Here is a 21,389-nt window from a genome sequence, read left to right as displayed (position 1 = left end):
GACCTATACACTGAAAACTACAAAACACTGATAAAGGAAACTGAAGGTGATTCAAAGAAATGGAAAGATATCCCATGCTCTTGAATTGGAATAATTCATACTATTAAAATGGCCATACTGGGCTTCCCTGGTGGTGCAGTGGTTGAGAGTCCGCCTGCCGATGCAGGGGACATGTGTTCGTGCCCTGGTCCAGGAAGATCCCACATGCCGCGGAGCGGCTAGGCCCGTGAGCCATGGCTGCTGAGCCTGTGTGTCCAGAGCCTGTGCTCCACAACGGGAGAGGCCACAACAGTGAGAGGCCCACATACCACAAAAAAAAAAAAAAAAAAAAAAGGCCATATTACCCAAAGCTATCTACAGATTAAATGCAACCCCTATCAAAATACTCATGACATTTTCCACAGAACTATAACTAATAATCCTAAAATTTATATGGAATCTAAAAGACCAGTATTGCCAAAGCAGTCCTGAAGAAAAAAAACAAAGCTGGAGGCATAACACTTCCAGACTTCAGACAATACTACAAAGCTACAGTAATCAAAACAGCATGGTACTGGCACAAAAACATACATACAGATCAATGGAACAGAATAGGCAGCCCAGAAATAAACCCACACACCTACGGTCAATTCATCTATGACAAAAGAGGCAAGAATATACAATGGAGAAAAAAGTCTCTTCAGCAAGTGGTGCTGGGAAAGCTGGACAATCTCATGTAAATCAGTAAAATCAGAATATTCCTTCATACCATATACAAAAATAAACTCAAAATGGTTTAAAGACCTAAATATAAGACATGATATCATCAAACTCCTAGAAGAGAACATAGGCAAAACATTCTTAGACATAAATCATAGCAATATTATCTTAGATCAGGCTCCCAAAGCAAAAGAAATAAAAGCAAAAATAAACCTAATCAAACTACTAAAAAGCTTTTGCACAGCAAAGGAAACCATCCACAAAATGAAGAGACAACACACTGAATGGGAGAAAATATTTGCAAACAATGCAACTGACAAGGAGTTAATATCCAAAATATACAACAATGCATACACCTCAATATCAAAAAAGCAAACAACCCAATAAAGAAAATGGGCAGAAGACCTAAATAAACATTTTTCCGAAGACATACAGATGGCCAACAGGCACATGAAAAGATGCTCAGCATCACTAATTATCAGAGAAATGCAAATCAAAACCACAATGAGATATCACCTCACACTGGTCAGAGTAGCTATCATCAAAAAGTCCACAAATAATAAATGCTGGAGAGGGTGTGAAGAAAAGGGAATCCTTATACACTGTCAGTGGGAATGTAAATTGGTGCATCCACTATGGAAAACAGTACGGAGATTCCTTAAAAAAATAAAAATAGAGCTACCATACAGATCCAGCAATCCCACTCCTGGGCATACATCCAGAAAAAATGAAAACTCTAATTTGAAAAGATACATACACCTCAATGTTCATAGCAGTACTATTTACAATAGCCAAGACATGGAAACAACCCAAGTGCCTATCAACAGACGACTGGTTTAAGAAGATGTGGTGTATATATATACAGTGGACTATTACTCAGCCATAAAAAAGAATGAAATATTGCCATTTGCAGCAACATGGATGGGCCTAGATAATATCATGCTAACTGAAGTAAATCAAACAGAGAAAGACAAATATTATGTGACATCACTTATGTGTGGAATCTAAAAAATAATACAGATGAATGTATATACAAAACTGAAATAGAGTCACAGACATAGAAAACAGACTTATGGTTACCAAAGGGAAAAGGGAAGGGGGAGAGATAAATTAGGAGTATGGGATTAACAGATACAAATTACTGTATATAAAACAGATAAGCAACAAGGATTTACTGTATAGCACAGGGAACTATATGCAATATCTTGTAATAACCTATAATGGAAAATAATCTGAAAAATATATATATATAACTGAATCACTTGTGCTGTATACCTGAAACTAACACAATATTGGAAATCAACTGTATTTCAACTAAAAAAAAAGGAAGAAAAAATACATGGCCTTGGGCTTCCCTGGTGGCACAGTGGTTGAGAGTCCGCCTGCCGATGCGGGGGACACGGGTTCGTGCCCCGGTCCGGGAAGATCCCACATGCTGCAGAGCGGCTGGGCCCGTGAGCCATGGCCACTGAGCCTGCGCATCCAGAGCCTGTGCTCCGCAACAGGAGAGGCCACAACAGTGAGAGGCCCGCATACCGCAAAAGAAAAAAACAAAAAAACATGACCTTCCTTTTCCTGTATTATGACAGATTAGATATCCTCAATGACTTGACTGAAGAAAATTTAAAAGCTAAATACAACATTAAAGAGAAAAATCTGCATATGCCTGAATAGAGAAAAGACAAGATGGCTATACTTCAATATGTGGTTATTTATTGGTGGTTATCTCTAAATGATAGAATTATTGCCTACTTTTCTTTTTCCTCTGTCATTTTCTCCTGCCAAATTGCTACAATTAATACATATGATTCTTCTTATTAGGAAAATAAAAACTTAAACATTCCCGTCTTATAAGTCACAAGCTCATTTAGAAAGGAAATGCCTGACAATCAAATAAGAGGTGTTCAAGAGTTATAAACAATGCTATATATATCCGTTCCTGAAAGAGTCTTTCGCTTAGTTGTTTTAAATTCCCTGTCTATATTACGTCTTTACCAAGTTTCAACTATACCAGTCTGTATGTGATTATAAAAGAGGATTCAGTTCAAGAAAATCAACACTGACTGAAAGATAAACTTTGTGCACTGTAGCAGCTCTCATCTTTTAGATAGCCCAGGCCACGCAACCTGACAACAGCTAACACACCCCAGGCTATACAAGTATAAAGCTCAAAAGCAGGAAGACTAAGCAAAGGAAAAGCAACTTACCTCTCCATTTCTAGGTGGATCTTCCATGGCTGTCGCCTCCTCAAGTAGACTGATGCTTGATGACACGTTTGCACTGAGTTTCCCTAGTGATGCTGCCTTCAGCAGCTCATTCATTTTCTTCCTAGTTTCCTCCTTTGTAACAGCCAGCTCTCTGTTTTGGATCTCTACACGATGCCAATGCTGCCATTCTGTAAAATGGTGTCGGAGAACTTGTTTCCAGTTATAGTCAGTGGCCAGTTGTTGTTTTCTAAGAAACAAAGCACTTCCATTAAAAAAAAAGAAGCCATTTACTGCTTTTTGGTTGACAATAGAAATGAAATACAAGTCCAAAGGAGTCCCAGAAATGCTCCATTTTAGCTCCAGCTTATTCTTTTATTTAAGCTCAAAGGAATCATTTTATAAAGCTCCCCAAGGCAAAGGGTCTGCTCATAGAAGTCATTGGCACCTCAAGGCATTGCTTCAGAAGAATGACGGTTCTGTTCTATCACATCACAAAGACATATTAAATTTTCTGATTACGATAAAATAGTTTCTGAAAGCTTTTGGAGGGGAAGGAGCAGAAAGAATAGGTATTCAAATAACTGCTTTTAAAAAATATGCATACACGAGGGAGATATTCAGCTATACTTGCAAATCTAAGGAAGACGAGGTTTGGGAGAAAAAGAAAGGAACGAAACTTAACAAGTGAATTGTCAATAATTAAGTATAAGACTTATAAAAATCAACATGAAATTATGAGGGTGGATCTTGTGGAAGAAGGACTTGGTCAGGGAAAGGCTCTCTATAGAGAAGGTCTCATTTACCAAAGCCATAAACTGAGTGAATGAAGAACTGCTTTGTGAAGACACTTGTTGAACATTAGAAATGTGTGAAGGGCATACACAAGGCACTTACTCTCAGAGAACTCACTCACAGTCTAGTAGGGGGTCTGATTCACTCTCTTCCTAAGGAGGAGCTCCTTTTGATTCCTGGAAACTTCATGATGTTAGGGGATGTGCCTGAGTGGAGTTGGGAACTGCCAGCTACATTCCCCTCCCAAAGGGACTCTCCATTAGGAGACATGTTTGTGGTAGCCAGTTGAGAATTCAAGTGTAGAGCTTTCTGAGATCAATCTATAAGTGGATGATTATTGTCTCTGAAGAAGTGAGCTGTAGAGCTTGGAACTTACGTTGCAACCGGGGTCAGTTTCGAGGTTTAAGATCTGATTGTTTAGATACCTACGTGATTTTATCTTGTAAAGATGACTGGAATAAGGTCTCTACAACACTATTTGCATATCCATTTCTGTTAAACATAAATAATGTTTAACCCACCTCATGGACTTTTTGGGGTCATATCAAAAAAATTGTAACATTTTAAGCCAATGAGTCAGAAGAACATTTCTACAGTTCTTAAATGCTTAAGTGACTTTTAAACCTTTTTTGACTGTCACCTAAAGAAAAAAGTGTCACACTATGACTTCAAAATAAGTTGATGTGTGTACATGTGCATGAAACGAAAGTATATATAATTGAAACAAAGGTTCCACCAAACGATATTCACCCTTACTACCAGAGGTATACTCCAATGTTTCTTTTCTAATCTTTTCTATTTTTTAAAAAATATGCCTCATCTTGAGTCTGATTTTAGGACCCATTAATGAGTTAAAACCCTTAGCTTGAAATACTACTCTAGAGTCACAGAATTTAACATTATGTCGGAGAAGTTCGGTGAAACAACCAATTAGTGAGAGTAGTGTTGACTGAAATAATAGAATTCAGGGTAAATGCTAACAGCAATTCTGCCAAGAGCATATTTCATTATATGTAATTGCTTCTTTCTAATGCAATGATAGATAATAAATATGATTGACTGATGGTTTTTATAATAAAAATACAATATAGGTGGTAATAAACATCTATATATAATATTTTACTTTGATAAAAAAAGAAAGTATCTGAGACTGAATAACCTTGAAACAAAAATTTTAAAAGAAATAAGAATAATAAATCAGGTAGCAACACAGGGTAAGAACAAAGCTCCAAAAATATCAATGTCTAAATAGTAAAACAAACAAAACACCTGATGGCATTTTACTCAAGTAAGTGGAAATCATGTATTTCCACAGACTAGAAGACATATGTTGCTCTGTCTGATTAATGTAAAATTTGATTTACATCAATCTGCTTAGGAAGGAGGAGTGTGAAATTTACCTGATGAGTTAATTTCATGTTTTTACAGCATAAACAGCCAAAAGCCACACTGGAGTTCTGACTGTCAAGGAGAGGGTTATTTGGACAGTATGAAAAGGCAAAGAGAAAAATATTTCTGGTAAATATAACAAAAAGACTAAACAGTAAAAAAAAAAAGGTGGGTTAAAACCTGCATGTTAATTATTGTGTTTAGAGCCCTCTCTATCATGATCATGCAGGAGATTTGAAGATGTACTTAAGATATCTATGTTCATGGGAAGGGTAAGAACACAGAAGCTAGGGATCCAGAGACAAGACTGGTTGTACTCTTGCTCGCTTGCAGTTCACTTCAGCAGAGTGACAATATTGCAGATAAGTTCATTTCTATACTTTTTTTTTAAAGAATGGATGCACTTATAAAGTTATTTATTTATTTATTTTTGGCTGCGTTGGGTCTTCGTTGCTGCACACGGGCTTTCTCTAATTGCCACGAGCAGGGGCTGCTCTTCACTGTGGTGCGCAGGCTTCTTATTGCGGTGGCTTCTCCTGTTGCAGAGCACGGGCTCTAGGCACGCAGGCTTCAGTAGTTGCAGCACACAGCCTCAGTAGTTGTGGCGCACGGGCTTAGCTGCTCTGTGACATGTGGGATCTTCCCGGATCAGTGCTCAAACCCACGTCCCCTGCACTGGCAGGCGGACTCCCAACCACTGCGCCACCAGGGAAGTCCCCATTTCTATACTTTTTAAATGATGACACTAAAAACACAAATATTTCTGAAAGTGAAAAATCACTTAAATTTCTTAAAAGCTTAGTCAGATGTGATTTACTTGGGCACGCTAACCCAAAGAAATGGTTCCACAGTTCCCAGATAATCATAAAATGAAGGACAGAGTTTCTTTATGGAAAACATCCTATCCCAATATGTTTCCAAGCTGAAATCAGGGAATTTCTGGCAAGGGTCTATAAACTGATCATTATAATTATACAACTGCATGCAGAGAAAGACTGTCTCTAAAGAACTAAGAATATAAGATATATAGGTTTAAATAGGAATTTAAATATGAACCAGGATGCTTAGAATCAACACCTCAAATGATACTCAGTTATTGATGCACGTTCTAAAACACAGTAGTCAGAAGAACACCAACTAGATATAGTACACTGGGCAAGCAGCTGAAAGTATCTAAATTCCTCCTCAAAGATGGTGTCACTCTAACAACAACAAGCCCTATACTGCCTATCCTACAGGATTTTGTTTTTAAAGATGTGATTAAATTTTAAAAAGAACCTGAAAATATAGAACAAATTCACATGTAAGGTAATAACACTACCTTAGGACAAGACTACTAGATACCTAAGAAGTGTCTTGAATTTTTTAAAGGGAAATGAGAAATGACAAATAAATAACCACATACTACTGATCTGATTGAGTGCTGAAATCTGAACAGAACATAAAAATAGCAATGATGCAAACAGCTGCATTTGGGACGGGCAGGTTCAGCAGGAATAGGAATGTATAAGCTAATGCATTCAGAAATGCACCAGGCAGCCCCCCAGGGAAAATGTGGAAGATAACACAGTTCTGTTTTAAAGAGCTTTAAAGTGAGCCAGTCAATGCAAGTCCGGTCCTCCTGCCTCTCTGGCAGATACCAGGAGCTTTATCAGCTTCAGATGCCATGCAATTTCTAGCCTCTCAACTGGATACCCAGGAAGGGCAATGGACCATGACTAACAGAGGTGCTCCATAAATGACTGTCCTAACGCAGGCTGAAATCAGGAGTGCTGGGAATGGGGAATATCTAACAGTCTCTTTTCAATTCAGTCTCCCCACCCCTAGGCTAGCCTGGCGGGTTCACCCCAGCCTCTTCCCACACAAGCTGCATATGTGCTGGTTTACCAGTTTTCCCCTAAACTGAAAAGTGCTCTCTTCCACTTAGCCACGATCTGTCTCTCTCAGAAGATGGGACCAAAGAGTTTCTATTTTTAAAAAGCTGCTTGGGGGATTGTAATGCATGATAGCCAAGTCTATGTCACTCCTAAGTTTTTATATTATTGTGCCTTCTGTTGCAATTATTTTTAGTATTTGGGTAAATTTTTAACTTCTTCACTTAGACTGAAAACTCCTAGAAGGCAGGAGTACCCCTGCTGGTACTTAAGAAAGAGTCTAGGGACTTCCCTGGCAGTCCAGTGGTTAAGACTCCACACTCCCAATGCAGGGGGCCCGGGTTCAATCCCTGGTCGGGGAACTAAGATCCCGCATGCCTCATGGCATGGTCAAAAAAAGTCTAGTACACAGTAAGCATCAGTAAAGCTGACTGACTGAATATATGCTATCAAACAGAATAAATGAATGAGTGAATGAATGAATGCCATGGTTTAAGGGACATCATAGGGCCAGTTTTTCTACTGGCCTGCCACTGTACCCTCAAATCCCCATCACTTACATTTTGGGCACTGTTTCCAGACAATGCCTATTAATGTATAAGTTTCCTGGGAGGGATAACATCAGTTGAGGAGTACAGAGACAGAGCATGAGGGGACAGAGGGACACAGGGAAGAGATAAAAGCCTGTTCCAGGAAAGGCCCAAAGTATTTGGTACTGAGTAACAAGGCTCAGGAAGGGTGGGTAGAGGATGTTGAAACAAATCCTGCTTCTTCCCAATTTGTCTAGGGCTGGCTGTAAATTGAGAGAAGAAGGGAGAGAGGAGGAATGAAAGATCTGGAGCCAACTTTCAGAAGTGAATATGCTAAAGAATTTAAAAATAGTTCAAATTCCCATACCACCATGTCCAAGGGTCTAATTTAGCGTGTATACCAGAATTTTGTTGTATTGCCTGAGTGACTGAATCCTTAGTTACAGTTCGGGAATATTTGTTAATGTTGCAATTGTATTACAATATTGTATTGAAATTTTATAACACCATTACCATAACTACTTTTAAAAGAAAAGAGACGGACAAAAATTCCTATTAGGGAAAGCAAGGTACATTTTTTAGAAGAAATACATGGATGACCTTGGAGTGGAGTGAGACTCTGAGCACAGGCTCGGTAAGAAAATATGGTGGCTGGACTTCCCTGATGGCGCAGTGGTTAAGAATTCGCCTGCTAACGCAGGGGACATGGGTTCAAGCCCTGGTCTGGGAAGATCCCACATGCCGCGGAGCAACTAAGCCTGTGCGCCACAACTACTGAGCCTGCGCTCTAGAGCCCGCGAGCTACAACTACTGAAGCCCATGTGCCTAGAGCCCATGCTCTGCAACAAGAGAAGCCACTGCAATGAGAAGCCTGCACACCGCAATGATGAGTAGCCCCCGCTCACTGCAACTAGAGAGAGCCCGCACGCAGCAACGAAGACTCAACGCAGCCAAAAATAAATAAATAAATAAATTTATAAAAAAGAAAATATGGTGGCTAAATCATGAATGAGAAGAAGCGAGGGATCTGTTGTTGCTCCAGAGAGAAAGTGGGAAGAACAAAAAGGAAAGAAGGCAAAGAAAGAAGCCCAAAAGGCTGGGCCCTACATAGCCAGTAAGAGGAAAGCCCAAGTGGCAAAAACAAATGCGGATTCAAGAGCTGGAGGCTAAGGACACAGCTGACATCTGAGAAACAGACACAGCAAATGATTTCCATGTCCAGGTGGATGGGCCAAAGAACCACCTATGTCTTGCCAATCTGGTAAGAGTTTAGTTGCTACAATGAGCAACCCATCTACAATAAATGCGCTCTATCCCTCGATCTCACTATTTAGAAAAAAGTGCTTGAAAATGTTATGGAGTTAAATTGCAGGAGAGGAAGCAACTGAGCTCTTCATTCATCCACTAACTCACCTATTATTCAACAATTATGTATTTGGTGTACACAGAGGAACTGGGAGAGACTCTGATGAGCACGGTAAAGAGGGTCCTAGCTCTTCTGACACCCCCGATCCCACTGACATTTCTTGGTTTCTGCTTGTATTGATAGTAGCTACCTTTGAGCTTTTTTCTCCACCTCTATTATTCCAACCTTCTTTGAACAAAATCACCTAACAATTTCCTAAAACAATCTCTAGAACAAAGAACAACATGCAGAGAGCCTGGGATCTGTAGGAAAGCAGCATGAAGGACAGTTTGTATCTAATAGCTCCTTTCTTATATGTTTCTAGCATAACCTGTTATTTGTTCATTATTGCTCTTGTTTTACATCTATAATCATCTGACGTCAACTGCAATATAACTGAAAAACATGACTGTCTTAGGGAGCCATCACCTACATGCTATTTAACTAGGAGCAGCATGTTATAGGAAAAAGCATCTGACTCAGCATCGAAAGGACCAGGCTCTAGTCCTGGACTGGCTACTCGTAACTTTATGACTTGAGACAGTTGTTTATCCTTTTTGTGCCTTACTTTTATCATCTGTAAAATGAGGGGCTGGATTAGATGCTCCTTGAGGTGCTTTCCTACTCTAAGAACTTTTTGCTCTAAAGTTTTATAGTAAAAAAAATTATTATAAGTTAAATATTTTCTAACTCTGACAGTTAAAAAAATGTAGCACCCATTCTGAACATTTAAAAATAGACACTTGAAAATAATTCACAGATATGAGACAAGAAGTTCTAAGAGGATCTTTAAAAAAAATTGGCACATAATGCTATTATGAAATCCCCATTTAGTGCTTTTATATTTAAATAGTTTAATTGGAATGGAATCTGAAGTTCTTCAGATTTTTCTTCTACAAGTTTCTTCTGGCATGTAAATTTCATAGACCACTTTTACCTTCAACATCTTAGTTGCCACTCCCTCTATGCCCTCACTCATGATGCTTCCCCTTTCCAACACCTCCAGTTTCTCTTCTTTATCCAACAAATCCAGCTTTGAGTAAGTTATCATCCCAATTCCCTGGGTCAATCACTAGGTCCTGAAAATTTAGACATAAATTGTGAAAGAGCTTTTTTTTTTTCCCCACTGAAGATTTCCCCCAGCATAGTGTAGGAAAGGAAAACTGTCTAGGTCACCCTCCTGCTTAAAAACCTTCAGGAATTCACCTTTATTTACCTAAGAACGCCTAAACTCCTTGCCCTAGCATTTAAGGCCTTCCACAAGTTGATGAACTTGACAACCACATGCTTGATGATTTCCAGCCACACGTAATGCCATTATCTCATCTCCCTCTTTCTACCTAGGAATATCCTACTTACTGTTCAGAGCCCAGCAAGACCCATCTTCCTGATAAAGCCTTTCCGGACACTCTGTAGGAGCCTCCCCAGTTACTTCCCTCTACTAAGTTCTCAGCAGCAGAAGGAGATGCATTACAAAGTTTATGATGTTAATCCATACCTGTACTGTTTCTAGATCTCGTTTTCCCCACAAAACTGAGTTCTTTGAGGACAAGGGGCCATGTGTCAGGCTCCTAAGTATTCTCCCCAGGGCCTGATGCTGTCACAGGAATGCACAACTCCAGGGGGCGCCATTCCCTTCTACATGACGATACTTTCACATACCATTCATCCAATTTTTCACCCAGAAGGAATAACAGAGTTGCTCGTAGAAAAGTGATTAAACGTAAGACCGTGAACTGCTCCCTCCAGCTCCCCCAACCAATAAACAAATGGCTCCCTCTACATCTATGATTTCGGTTCAAGAATGCAAAGTTGACCTTGGAAATGAAAAGAAGAAAATGTATTTGATTTTAGGATGAAGGAACAAAGAAAGTTTTATTTGAAGGCAAATTCTGTGTCATTCACAAGCCTAAGAGGGAGCTGATATAAAGGTGTCCAAAACATCTAAAGAAGGTGTGGGGGAAGGGAGAAATCACCCTTGCCAGGTCTGCCTTCCCAGATGAATGTTCCCTGTCTCCCTAATTAACATTCTGTGTGCAGACAGTGATTTCTCTCAATGAGAATTACTACCGCATAAGCCAAATTCTGTCTTCTAAATTGTAAGATGGTCCAGAGTGCAATGATACTACATCAAAGGATAAGGGAAAAAGCATAATACTTGCTTCCTTAAAATAGGAAAGCATGTACATTGGTATATTTTAATCAAAATTTTTTTTTCGCTTAAATTTTCCATTACAATTTTCTAGTTTGGGATGTAACAGAGAAAAACAGTGATTATCATATATTATAAGTAGATGAGATGATTCCAGTGAAAAGCATTTTTAGAGCTTATTTCTGGATTCTTCAGGAGGAAAGATGTCCTACATAAACATACTAGAAGGATTTTCATGGCATAAGTAATAGTACCTGTTTTCTTCCCTAAGGTCATTTTCCATGGCTTGAGTCTCCCGCCTCAACTTCTGGGATCTTGTGTAGTCTCTCCAGGCCCGCAGGACCTTCAGTTGCAACTTCCAGTCAGACAGGGTCCCAGCTTTCCCCAGCTTAATCCTATGATCAAGAATCAGCTTGTGCCAGGCAGAGAAATACCGTTTTTGACACTGCAATGGAAACATTGGAAAATCAGTACTAGGGTTTCTAATATCTACTATTAAGAACCCTGTCCTCAGATATCCGCCTCACACTTTTTCTAACAAATCTAGGAACTGTTGTCTTGATGGAAGGGGAACAGACAATTGTTTTATGCTCAAATGACAAGAAAGATTCAAGCCATGCAACGAAGGCACTATCAGCCTCATGGCAAACTAAAACATTTAATTCTCATTGTAAGGCACCAGTCCTATGCAGAGCTGGAGTAACTGTCACAACTAAGATCTAAGTTAAGGGGCTTGTTTGAGAGACTTGAAAGGCCTGCTTCCAACAGATCTCCCCTGCCAGGCTGTCTTAGAGTTCAAAATACCATTAACCATTATCACCACTGATGTCCTGCACAAATGAACATGGGAGATCCCACAGGATGGAATGGGGTCTCTGGTCCCTGGGAACAAGATGGCTAAAAACAGCTTCAGCTGGGCTACCACTGACCACGTCAGGGCTTTGGTGAACACTCCTACAGAAGCTAGATACGCGGGCTGCTTGTGTTCTTCCACTATATGTATCTGACAACAAATCAGACAAGGTCTACTGACCCTAAGCATGTCTCCAGAGAAGTACTTACGGTCCTAGGCTAAGAAAATCTCTGCGATCTAGGCCTTGCCTACATCTTCTATCTTCACAGCAAACTTTATGCTCCTACTATATCAAATTACTTTCAGCTCTTGGTCTTATACCAACCACACTGTTCTGTGCTTTTCTATCTATGGTCATAGTAATTTCTCTGTCCTTTTCTGCCCTCTCTCTGCCTATTTCAAGAGTCACCTCTCTCAGGAAGCCCTCCTAATACCAATCACTCTCCCCACATGTAAGTGCCCTTCCACTGTGTTCCCAGAGCAACCTATGCTTTCTTTAGTCAAAATGGTCATCACACTGTGTTATAATCACCTGTTTACCAGTTTCCACGAGACTGTGAGCCTCCAGAAGGAGGGACTGGCAGATCTGAGAGTACCATGTGTGAGGAACACTGAAACACAAAGTAACCTCACAGGAAGTGACTCTGGGAGGTATAGGAGATGCCTGCTGACCAGCTTCGAGAACTTGGTAGCCATATCAGGGTCAGCCCTATTTATTGCTTCTTTCTCTTTAAAAATACTTGTCTTTCACTATTTCAACATTTAGTAAGCTGTGTTTGAATTTGGGAATTCTGAAAAAAGTTGTTTAAGATATAATCTCTATTTTTGAAAGGTTATAGGGAGAGAGAATACATAAATTAAAAGACCAATAACATGAGAGAGCACAGGCTAGACTTAGAAATAGCCCATTTGGCCTGAAATATTTTCTACAAAAGAAACCAATTATATTCCCATTTAGACAAACTACAAAATCTTCTTTAGTATAATTTTCCATTAGGAGAAACCATGGCAGTCTTTAAAAAGCCCTGTTCCCTTTCCATTATGTCAAACGAGGGCACGTTTCCTAGACCTTTGCCTTAGATTCTGTGGAAGGAAAGGAGGGAAGGAGGGAGAGAGCAAGAGAACAGGGAGGAAGGGAGGAATGAATGAAGGGAAATTTGCTGAATATAAGATATGCCTTCAGTCATAACAAGGAAAAGACACACAGCTTCCTGGTTGAGAGGGTATGCTTTCTGCATTATTATTTGCTTATCTATCCCACAAAATACAGCATGGGGAAAAAAAACCAACAGTGTTAACTTGTGCACCATAGTCAAAAGAAAATCTATCTATTTACCAGATTCATTTAAGAGATTCTTAAAAGACTTGATGAAATAGTCTATGTATGGGTACTTATCTCTAATTTTAACTCCTGGAATATTTCTAATGATTAAATAGTACAAATATAATCCACCTTGACAATAATAGCACTATTAATAGTGTCCTTCTTGGATTTCCACATTTTTTTTCTCTAGTCCAAAGCATTTCACATGTGCTATTTTATTGACTCATAGACCATCATTACAAAATAGAGAGGCTGCAGATATTATGATTTACCTTACCAAGCCAAACTTCAAATAGAGAACGAATAATGACTATATTCACAAAGCAAAGAGTTAGTGGTATACCTAAGGCTAAATCCAAAACATTCAGGCATCCTGATGACCCTAATCTACTAGGCAAAAAGTCTCTTTTAAAGAGGAAGAACAAATTACTTGCTTGTTTTCTGAAAGTTGATATACAACTTACTACAGTAGAAAAGCACTGCTGGAAAATATCTGAATTTAAGAGGGGGAAAATTTGAGTCTGTAAATGCCATAGTCAATATATTTCTTTAAAAATACTTAAGTTTAGACTGTGAGAGCAAAATGATCGGTTTTGAAGGTCTATAATTCAGTTTCACTGCACAGAAGTTAATAGCAGCAAAGTGACATACTCATACAGTAACTGCTTTCTTGAAATCAACTTGCCATTGGTTTTTTTTTCCTGCCTACTCAAAACAGCAATCCCATTTAAATTAAATTAAAAAAATAAAAGTATGAATCAAGAATAGCCACTTAGTTATTCTTGATTCACAGCAAACATTATTTAGGCAAACAGGAGTCCGATAAATGTGCTTGGAGGAAAATACTTGGGAAAGGAAAACATTCTTGGTCCTGTCTTCTCTGGGAGAAGATGCTAGCACTCCACTCCTACTTAGAAGGGACAAGAAGTGGCATAGTTCACAGTCACCATCTATTCACATTTCCTATTACCCTCCCCCAAGTGGCGTCCCTGCAGCGCTCAGGCCTGCTTTTCCTCTTCAGTTCTACACTCGAACTACAGCAGTGCTCTATCCCTTTGCTCTTTGAAACAAGAACTATTATTTAAAACCACAACTGGTCATTAGAGGAACACCTTCTGCTTAAGCCACATAACTTAATATTTGAACTAGATGGACAACTAGTCTGACCTTCCTCCGTTTCTTACCTAGTATTTATTTCTGCACCATGTTTTTATTCTGATAGATTCTCAAATACAGTCATGCGTTCTTTTAGTAATTTCTACCATCTCTTTATTATAGTTGTGGTGATAATTAAGGCTTGTTACAGGTAAGTAAAATACTGAAAATCACTGTAGGAAGAACTGCTCCTAAGTACATATTTACAATAATTTTTAAAATAAAATACTAAAAAGTGAAATTTAGAAAGTTTTTAAGTGAAATGCTTTTCTCCTTTCAAAATCAAAATCTTCCATGAGCCATCATTTGGTCATTAAGGATTCCACTCAAGAGAAGAAATGACAGTTCACCCTGCTAAATTTATTACCTGCACTGGAGTTACCCTCGTTTTGTTGGCAAGAAAAGCTCTTCCCTGAAGTGTAATCACACTGCTGTCACTGGGAATGATTGACGTTAGGTGGAACAGCAATTTGCTATCTAATCTTCATTGTAATTCTAACCCTGTCACTAGAGATGCTTGTTCTGATTAATGAAGTGGGTAACTCATCAAAATTCCTCAGCTATTTCCCTTTTGTCAGAAAGCTCAGTGATAATTGCATCAAAATTCTCAGTCATGGAAAAATAAACAATGAATTGTAAAGAGGACAAAAATGTCAACAAGTTTACAATTTATTTTTGCCGAATGGAACTAACTGTGGTGCAACTGGTGGTCAAGGGGCGCTGGACAAGGACCAAAGGTTGGAGATAAAGGGCCCAGCTGACTCCTGGCTGCTCCCAGACCCAAAGGAACAGACAGATGCTCTAATACTACCCAAGAAAGCCGTCCTCCACTCCTTTTTTCCTTTTTGAGGACCACTACAGCTAGGCAGAAGACCCCACAGATGCTAAGAAGTATTTGATGGGTGGAGAGGAGGATCTTGTTCATGACGAAATGAATGCCCCTGGGAAGAAGCAGCACTGAAAAGCAGTCCCCTATATCCCATCATATCCCTGATTTTCATAATTTTGCCCCAAAGAAAAGAGAGGAAATCACTGTGTCCCCTACCGCCAACCATATACACTCCCATAACTATTATAGATAAATATATTAGGGAAAATACATTGTTTTCAGCACACTGTGCTAAGACCTGGACTTGCTGTTGGGTTCCATGGAAAAGCCTAAACTCTGACAACCACTGCAATGTGAAATGGTAACACTGGCTACAGACAAAAAGCTACTTTTGTTATATACTGGAAGCTGTGATGCTCATTTTACTCCTGTATTTATTTTTTTCTCCTTCATTTTTTAAACTTAAAAAAAACCCTCACTCTATTACAGAAATTTCATAAACATACCCAAAAGGAGAACAGAAGAATAAACCCCTCACTCAGCTTCAAAAATTACCAGCATTATGCTGATTTTGTTTCATTTCTCTTCCACTCACTTTTCTTTCCTGGAGTATTTAAAAATAAATTCCAGACATCAGACATTGTATCATTTCACCCATAAATGCATTGATATGTATTACTAACAAAAGGACATGTTGTAAATTCTTCTTAATTCTGCTAAGAAGTTTCAATCAATAATATTGCTGTATTTATCTAATTCTGTTTCACTGCAGAAGTAGCAGAATTTCAGAAAGCAACTGCTTAGTCTCATCATATTAAATTCTTAACCAATAAAATGCTCTGGGATCTTTTAAAGAAGAATGACCACAATACAGCCTATAACCTGACTAGGATAGGGCTCCTTTCCCAACAAAGCCTGAACCAATTTCCATGACCTCATGTCTTTAGGGAAGGCAGGACTACTGCTCATCAGCTTCTCTTTCATCTTTCTTTCCCTTCTAGACCTTCTTCCTCCCTCTACAATCTCCACTCTCTGCCCATTCTCCCCACTCCAAGCATGCCCCACAAACATACACTATGCCAAAAGTACAGCTGACCTCAGAATATATTAGACAAATGCTGGATTCACCTCTAGGGGTCTCTGACAGTAAGGCGATGATGTGATGTCATTTGTTCCTCACCCATATGGTTCTTAAGATCCGTATAAATATTCACCTGAAATTTCTAGTGTTTAGGGGAAAAGATACTCTACTCTGCATAATTTTAGAGAATGGGCTTCACTTATGCCAAAGGCTCTTTTCTTAACTTTTTAAAAGCAGAATTTAATCAGTACTTTTTCCAGAAGACAAAAAAAAGAAAATCAGATACTTTTGAATTAGAACCTCTGGGATCAAAATGGTGTTTTGAAAAGCAAAACACTCTTGCAATGTTTTGGTAAACTGGCTCTCGATGTCCCTTCTGTGAGAATGGAAAACCCAGGTTACTCACAGGGTAAGGAAGAGTACAATAACAAACTAAACAACCTCTTTACCAACATCAACAAAATTTTATTTGGAAATTTTCCACAGAGTGGCTGTATGAAGTTATAGATAATAATGCACCAAAGCCCTCCTAAAATGCACAGCACACAATGTCCTTGGCAATATGTTTAGAGGGGAGAGTTACATGAATCCCAATATTCTTCGTGTGTGTGCCCAACACTTCTCTTACTCTGCAGTTTTATTTGCAAAGAGGTTTTTCCTTCATTTTCTTACCCAAACGTAAGACAACACTGCTGAGACGATAGCAGCAACTGCTATGTTTCAGCTCAGGAATGGTTGTGTTTCAGTGCTATGTAGGCAGTCCTGCTAAAACTAAGATTTTTGGGGAGGAATCAGGCTGTATAAATGAGGTTCTTAACTACAGTTTTCAACACCTTGAAAGAAAGAAAAAAAAAAAATGCAGGCTTCTCTTCTATGGATTCCCACATTCCCTCAGTTTAGTTCAGGGCAGCCTCCTGGAAGGCACTATGCCACAAGCATAACATCAACAATGCCTCCTTTGGGTCATTATTATCTTATCCTCTAACAGAGGTAGTAAACAAGCAACTCAAAACCTTCCCCCCCTAGAATTAAGATTTAGTTAGTGTCAACGCATCTTTCTTTGCTTTCAACTTTTACAAGCAGGAAAGAACATAGATTTTTTTATCTGAAGAAAACATAAAATGTATTTCAGAATAGGGTGAGAATTAAGAAGGCCACTTTCCAAACAGTATAAGAATTTCATACTTAATCCCTTGTTGTTTCTGCTAATTAGCACTGACATGTGGATTGCTGAATCTCCCCAAGAGATTTCACTGCAAGATCAAAGAGAAAGTAGGATAGGATGGAAGTAGAAAGTTTCTATATAAAAATAAGTGTTTTTGACAAAATAAAGAGACCTGGCAATGAAATGAGTGGGAAAGAGGCATGAACAGTGCTGCACCTGAACTTGTGTTTTGGTAAGAGAGCCTGCTCTGTTTCTCTCAGAAAGTCTCCTATTAAATAATGTGGCCCACGCATAGCACAGGGAGATCAGCTTGGTGCTTTGTGACCACCTAGAGGGGTGGGAAGGAGGGAGACACAGGAGGGAAGAGATATGGGGACATATGTATAACTGATTCACTTTGTTATAAAGCAGAAACTAACACACTATTGTAAAGCAATTATACTCCAATAAAGATGTTTAAAAATAAATAAATAAATTTCTGACCCACACACTCAAAAAAATAATGTGGCCCAAATGTGATGTTAAGAAGTTGTTTGGCAGAACAAACCCAGAGTCAAAGCACAAAGAATACAGGACCTAAAAGGGCCTGAACTAGAGCAACCCTTAGAAACAGATTCTTTGAAGTCTTCCTGCGAATTATATAGTTTGCCATTGGGTTTGTGCCAGTGAACCATTCTGAGGGTGCTGACAGGAGTTTCCTGCTATCTAACTGCTCACTGCAAGCCAGGTAGGCATTTTCCCGCTTTTTATTCTGTGGTCATATTTAGGCTGCTGAGTATCCAAGTTTCATCACCCAAGGGCAGCTTCAGCTCCATCACAGCCAGGCTAGGAATGTGGACTGGGACCAAGATAATGAGCCCAGAGGGCCTGCTACTCTGGTGGTGTTTACCAGAGGACATCCTGTCTCCAGCCAAGTCTACGTAAAAGCCTGAGGAGTGTGGAAAGCGGATTTCCCCCTGTGTCTCAGTTATACCCACATACACTGGGGAAATCTAAATTAGAGGTTCACTAACAATAATACACATGAATAACATAATCACATGGAAGGGGAAGGGGAAGAAAAGAACCAACCTAAGTAACTCTGGAAAACAATTTTGGCTGAGTAAGGCTGAAAACAAAAATAAGTGTACAAATATTACACTGTAGCTAGTAAATTTGTTTCCACAGCAGTATAGGTTACCAATTCTGAAACTACTTTTATAGTATACTAGGACTAAACAAATAAGTAAATATAATTTAGATAATAAGCTCCAGGTATAAACAAGCAAGGGGGAAAGGCTACACTAAAACCTATGGTGTTAGATTAGGGTTGAAGTTATTGTTATGAACTCACAATTATTTTAATATATATACAGATAGATAGAGAAATAAGTGACAATTAAGGAAAGGGGAGGAGAGCATGACCCCCGTGTTGCTGCACTGGAATTGGATGTATCAGTATGATTTAATGGATTTTAATGTGTACACATATAGATAGACACAGAAACAAATATAATGTGTGTGTATGTGTAGTTAGTGTATGTACAACTATTTCCCAGCTCTGTCTGCTGAGAGGGCCCAGAAACATGATACCCCAGTAGCAGTGAGCACAGCTAGTACCCAGATCTTGGTTTCCAAATATTATTCTCCAACAAATGGAACCAGGGTTCCATGTATTGATAGAAGTGGTTGATTCCAGAGCTAGGGCAGGGAAAATATAAGATGAGCCTGGAACATCTTGTGGTGCCAGAGAAATAAAGGATTTTTTCAAAAAAGGATTTTGAAAGGGCAAAAGAGTCAACCTGAAAATTTTCCCAGTGGCCAAGGTTAGAAAAATTTGAGAAACAAAGTAAAAATAATACTAGAATATAATCCTTAGGATAAAGTAAATATCCACAAGTCCATACTGATACAAATAAACAACTGAATAAATGAAATAAATAAATGGGGGAGAAGGGACAGTTTTTCCTTCTAGAAGAATTTAAATGAATACATGGAGACAAGAAGGGAAATACAAAATCATCATTAGACAAATATCACATTAGTTATTGTTACAGGCAAGACCCATCAATGAATGCTAAAATTAATAGGTGAAAGTTTACAGATAAACAGAATATTTGCATAGTTTCACAATATTTCCTCTAAGACATTTATGAATTACAAAGGGAAAAATAGTAACTTTACAGTGGAGAAACCCAGCAGACACAATCTTAAGTGATCCAAGTTAACATCAACAGTAATAAGACTTATTAACGTCATGTGGAATTCCCTGGCAGTCCAGTGGTTAGGACTCCGCGCTCTCAATGCCAAGAGCCTGGGTTCAACCACTGGTCAGGGAACTAAGATACCACAAGCCGCATGGCATGGCCACCAAAAAACAAAAACAAAAAACAGAGATTGGCTCAAGATGGTAGAATAGAAGGACGTGCTCTCACTCCCTCTTGCGAGAGCACTGGAATCACAACTAACTGCTGAACAATCATCAACAGGAAGAACTGGAACTCAATAAAAAAGATACCCCACATCCAAAGACAAAGAAGAAGCCACAGTGAGATGGTAAGAGGGTCACAATCACAATAAAATCAAATCCCATAACTGCTGGATGGGTGACTGACAAACTGGAGAACACTTATACCACAGAAATCCACCCACTGGAGTGAAGGTTCTGAGCCCCACGTCAGGCTTCCCAACCTGGGGGTCCGGCAGCGGGAGGAGGAATTCCGAGAGAATCAGACTTTGAAGGCTAGCAGGATTTCATTGCAGGACTTTGACAGGACTGGGGGAAACAGAGACTCCACTCTTGGAGGGCACACACAAAGTACTGTGCACATCCAGAACCAGGGGAAAGAGCAGTGATCCCACTGGAGACTGAACCAGACCTACCTGCTGGTGTTGGAGGGTCTCCTGCAGAGGTCAGGGGTGGCTGTGGCTCACTGTGAGGACCAGGACACTGGCAATAGAGGTTCTGGGAAGTACTCCATGGCGTGACCCTCCCAGAGTCTGCCATTAGCCCCACCAAAGAGCCGGGTAGGCTCTGATGTTGGGTCGCCTCAGGCCAAACAACCAACGGGGAGGGACCCCAGCCCCACCCATCAGCACACAAGTGGATTAAAGTTTTACTGAGCTCTGCCCACCAGAGCAACAACCAGCTCTACCCTCCCATCAGAAAGCTTGCAGAAGCCTCTTAGATAGCCCATCCACCAGAGGGCAGACAGCAGAAGCAAGAAGAACTACAATCCTGCAGGCTGTGGAAAGAAAACCACATTCACAGAAAGATAGACAAGATGAAAAGGCAAAGGGCTATGTACAAGATGAAGGAACAAGATAAATGCCAGAAAGACAACTAAATGAAGTGGAGATAGGCAACTTTCCAGAAAAAGAATTCAGAATAATGATAGTGAAGATGATCCAGGACCTCGGAAAAAGAATGGAGGCAAAGATTGGGAAGATGCAAGAAATGTTTAACGAAGACGTAGAAGAATTAAAGAACAAACAAACAGAGATGAACAATATAATAACTGAAATGAAAAATACACGAGAAGGAATCAATAGCAGAATAACTGAGGCAGAAGAAAGGATAAGTGACCTGGAAGACAGAATGGTGGAATTCACAGCTGCAGAACAGAAGAAAGAAAAAAGAATGAAAAGAAATGAAGACAGTCTAAGGGATCTCTGGGACAACATTAAATGCAATAACATTCTCATTATAGGGGTCCCAGAAGGAGAAGAGAGAGAGAAAGGACCCGAGAAAATATTTGAAGAGATTATAGTCAAAGACTTCCCTAACATGGGAAAGGAAAAAGCCACCCAAGTCCAGGAAGTGCAGAGAGTCCCAAGCAGGATAAACCCAAGGAGGAACATGCCGAGACACATAGTAATCAAACTGACAAAAATTAAAGACAAAGAAAAATTATTGAAAGCAACAAGGGAAAAATGACAAATAACATACAAGGGA

The 21,389-nt window shown here is 39.4% G+C and overlaps 1 protein-coding gene across 1 annotated transcript in view; it reads right to left on the bottom strand.

Moving 5' to 3' along the window:
- The window catches only part of CCDC191 (coiled-coil domain containing 191), a 100,406-nt gene that overhangs the window by 46,929 nt on the left and 32,088 nt on the right, over positions 1–21,389 (bottom strand). The window contains exons 8-9 of the mRNA XM_082655567.1: positions 11,303–11,493; positions 2,907–3,153 (exon numbers count right to left, since the gene is read on the bottom strand). Of these exons, the coding sequence (XP_082511693.1) occupies positions 2,907–3,153; positions 11,303–11,493 (438 nt within the window). The remainder of the gene's footprint in view (positions 1–2,906; positions 3,154–11,302; positions 11,494–21,389) is intronic.

The sequence above is a fragment of the Grampus griseus genome (genome assembly GCF_964374135.1).
Source record: "Grampus griseus genome assembly, chromosome: 5".
Classification (NCBI taxonomy): Eukaryota; Metazoa; Chordata; class Mammalia; order Artiodactyla; family Delphinidae; genus Grampus; species Grampus griseus.
The sequence above is the reverse complement of the archived record's forward strand: the minus strand, read 5'-3'. Positions and strand labels throughout refer to the sequence as shown.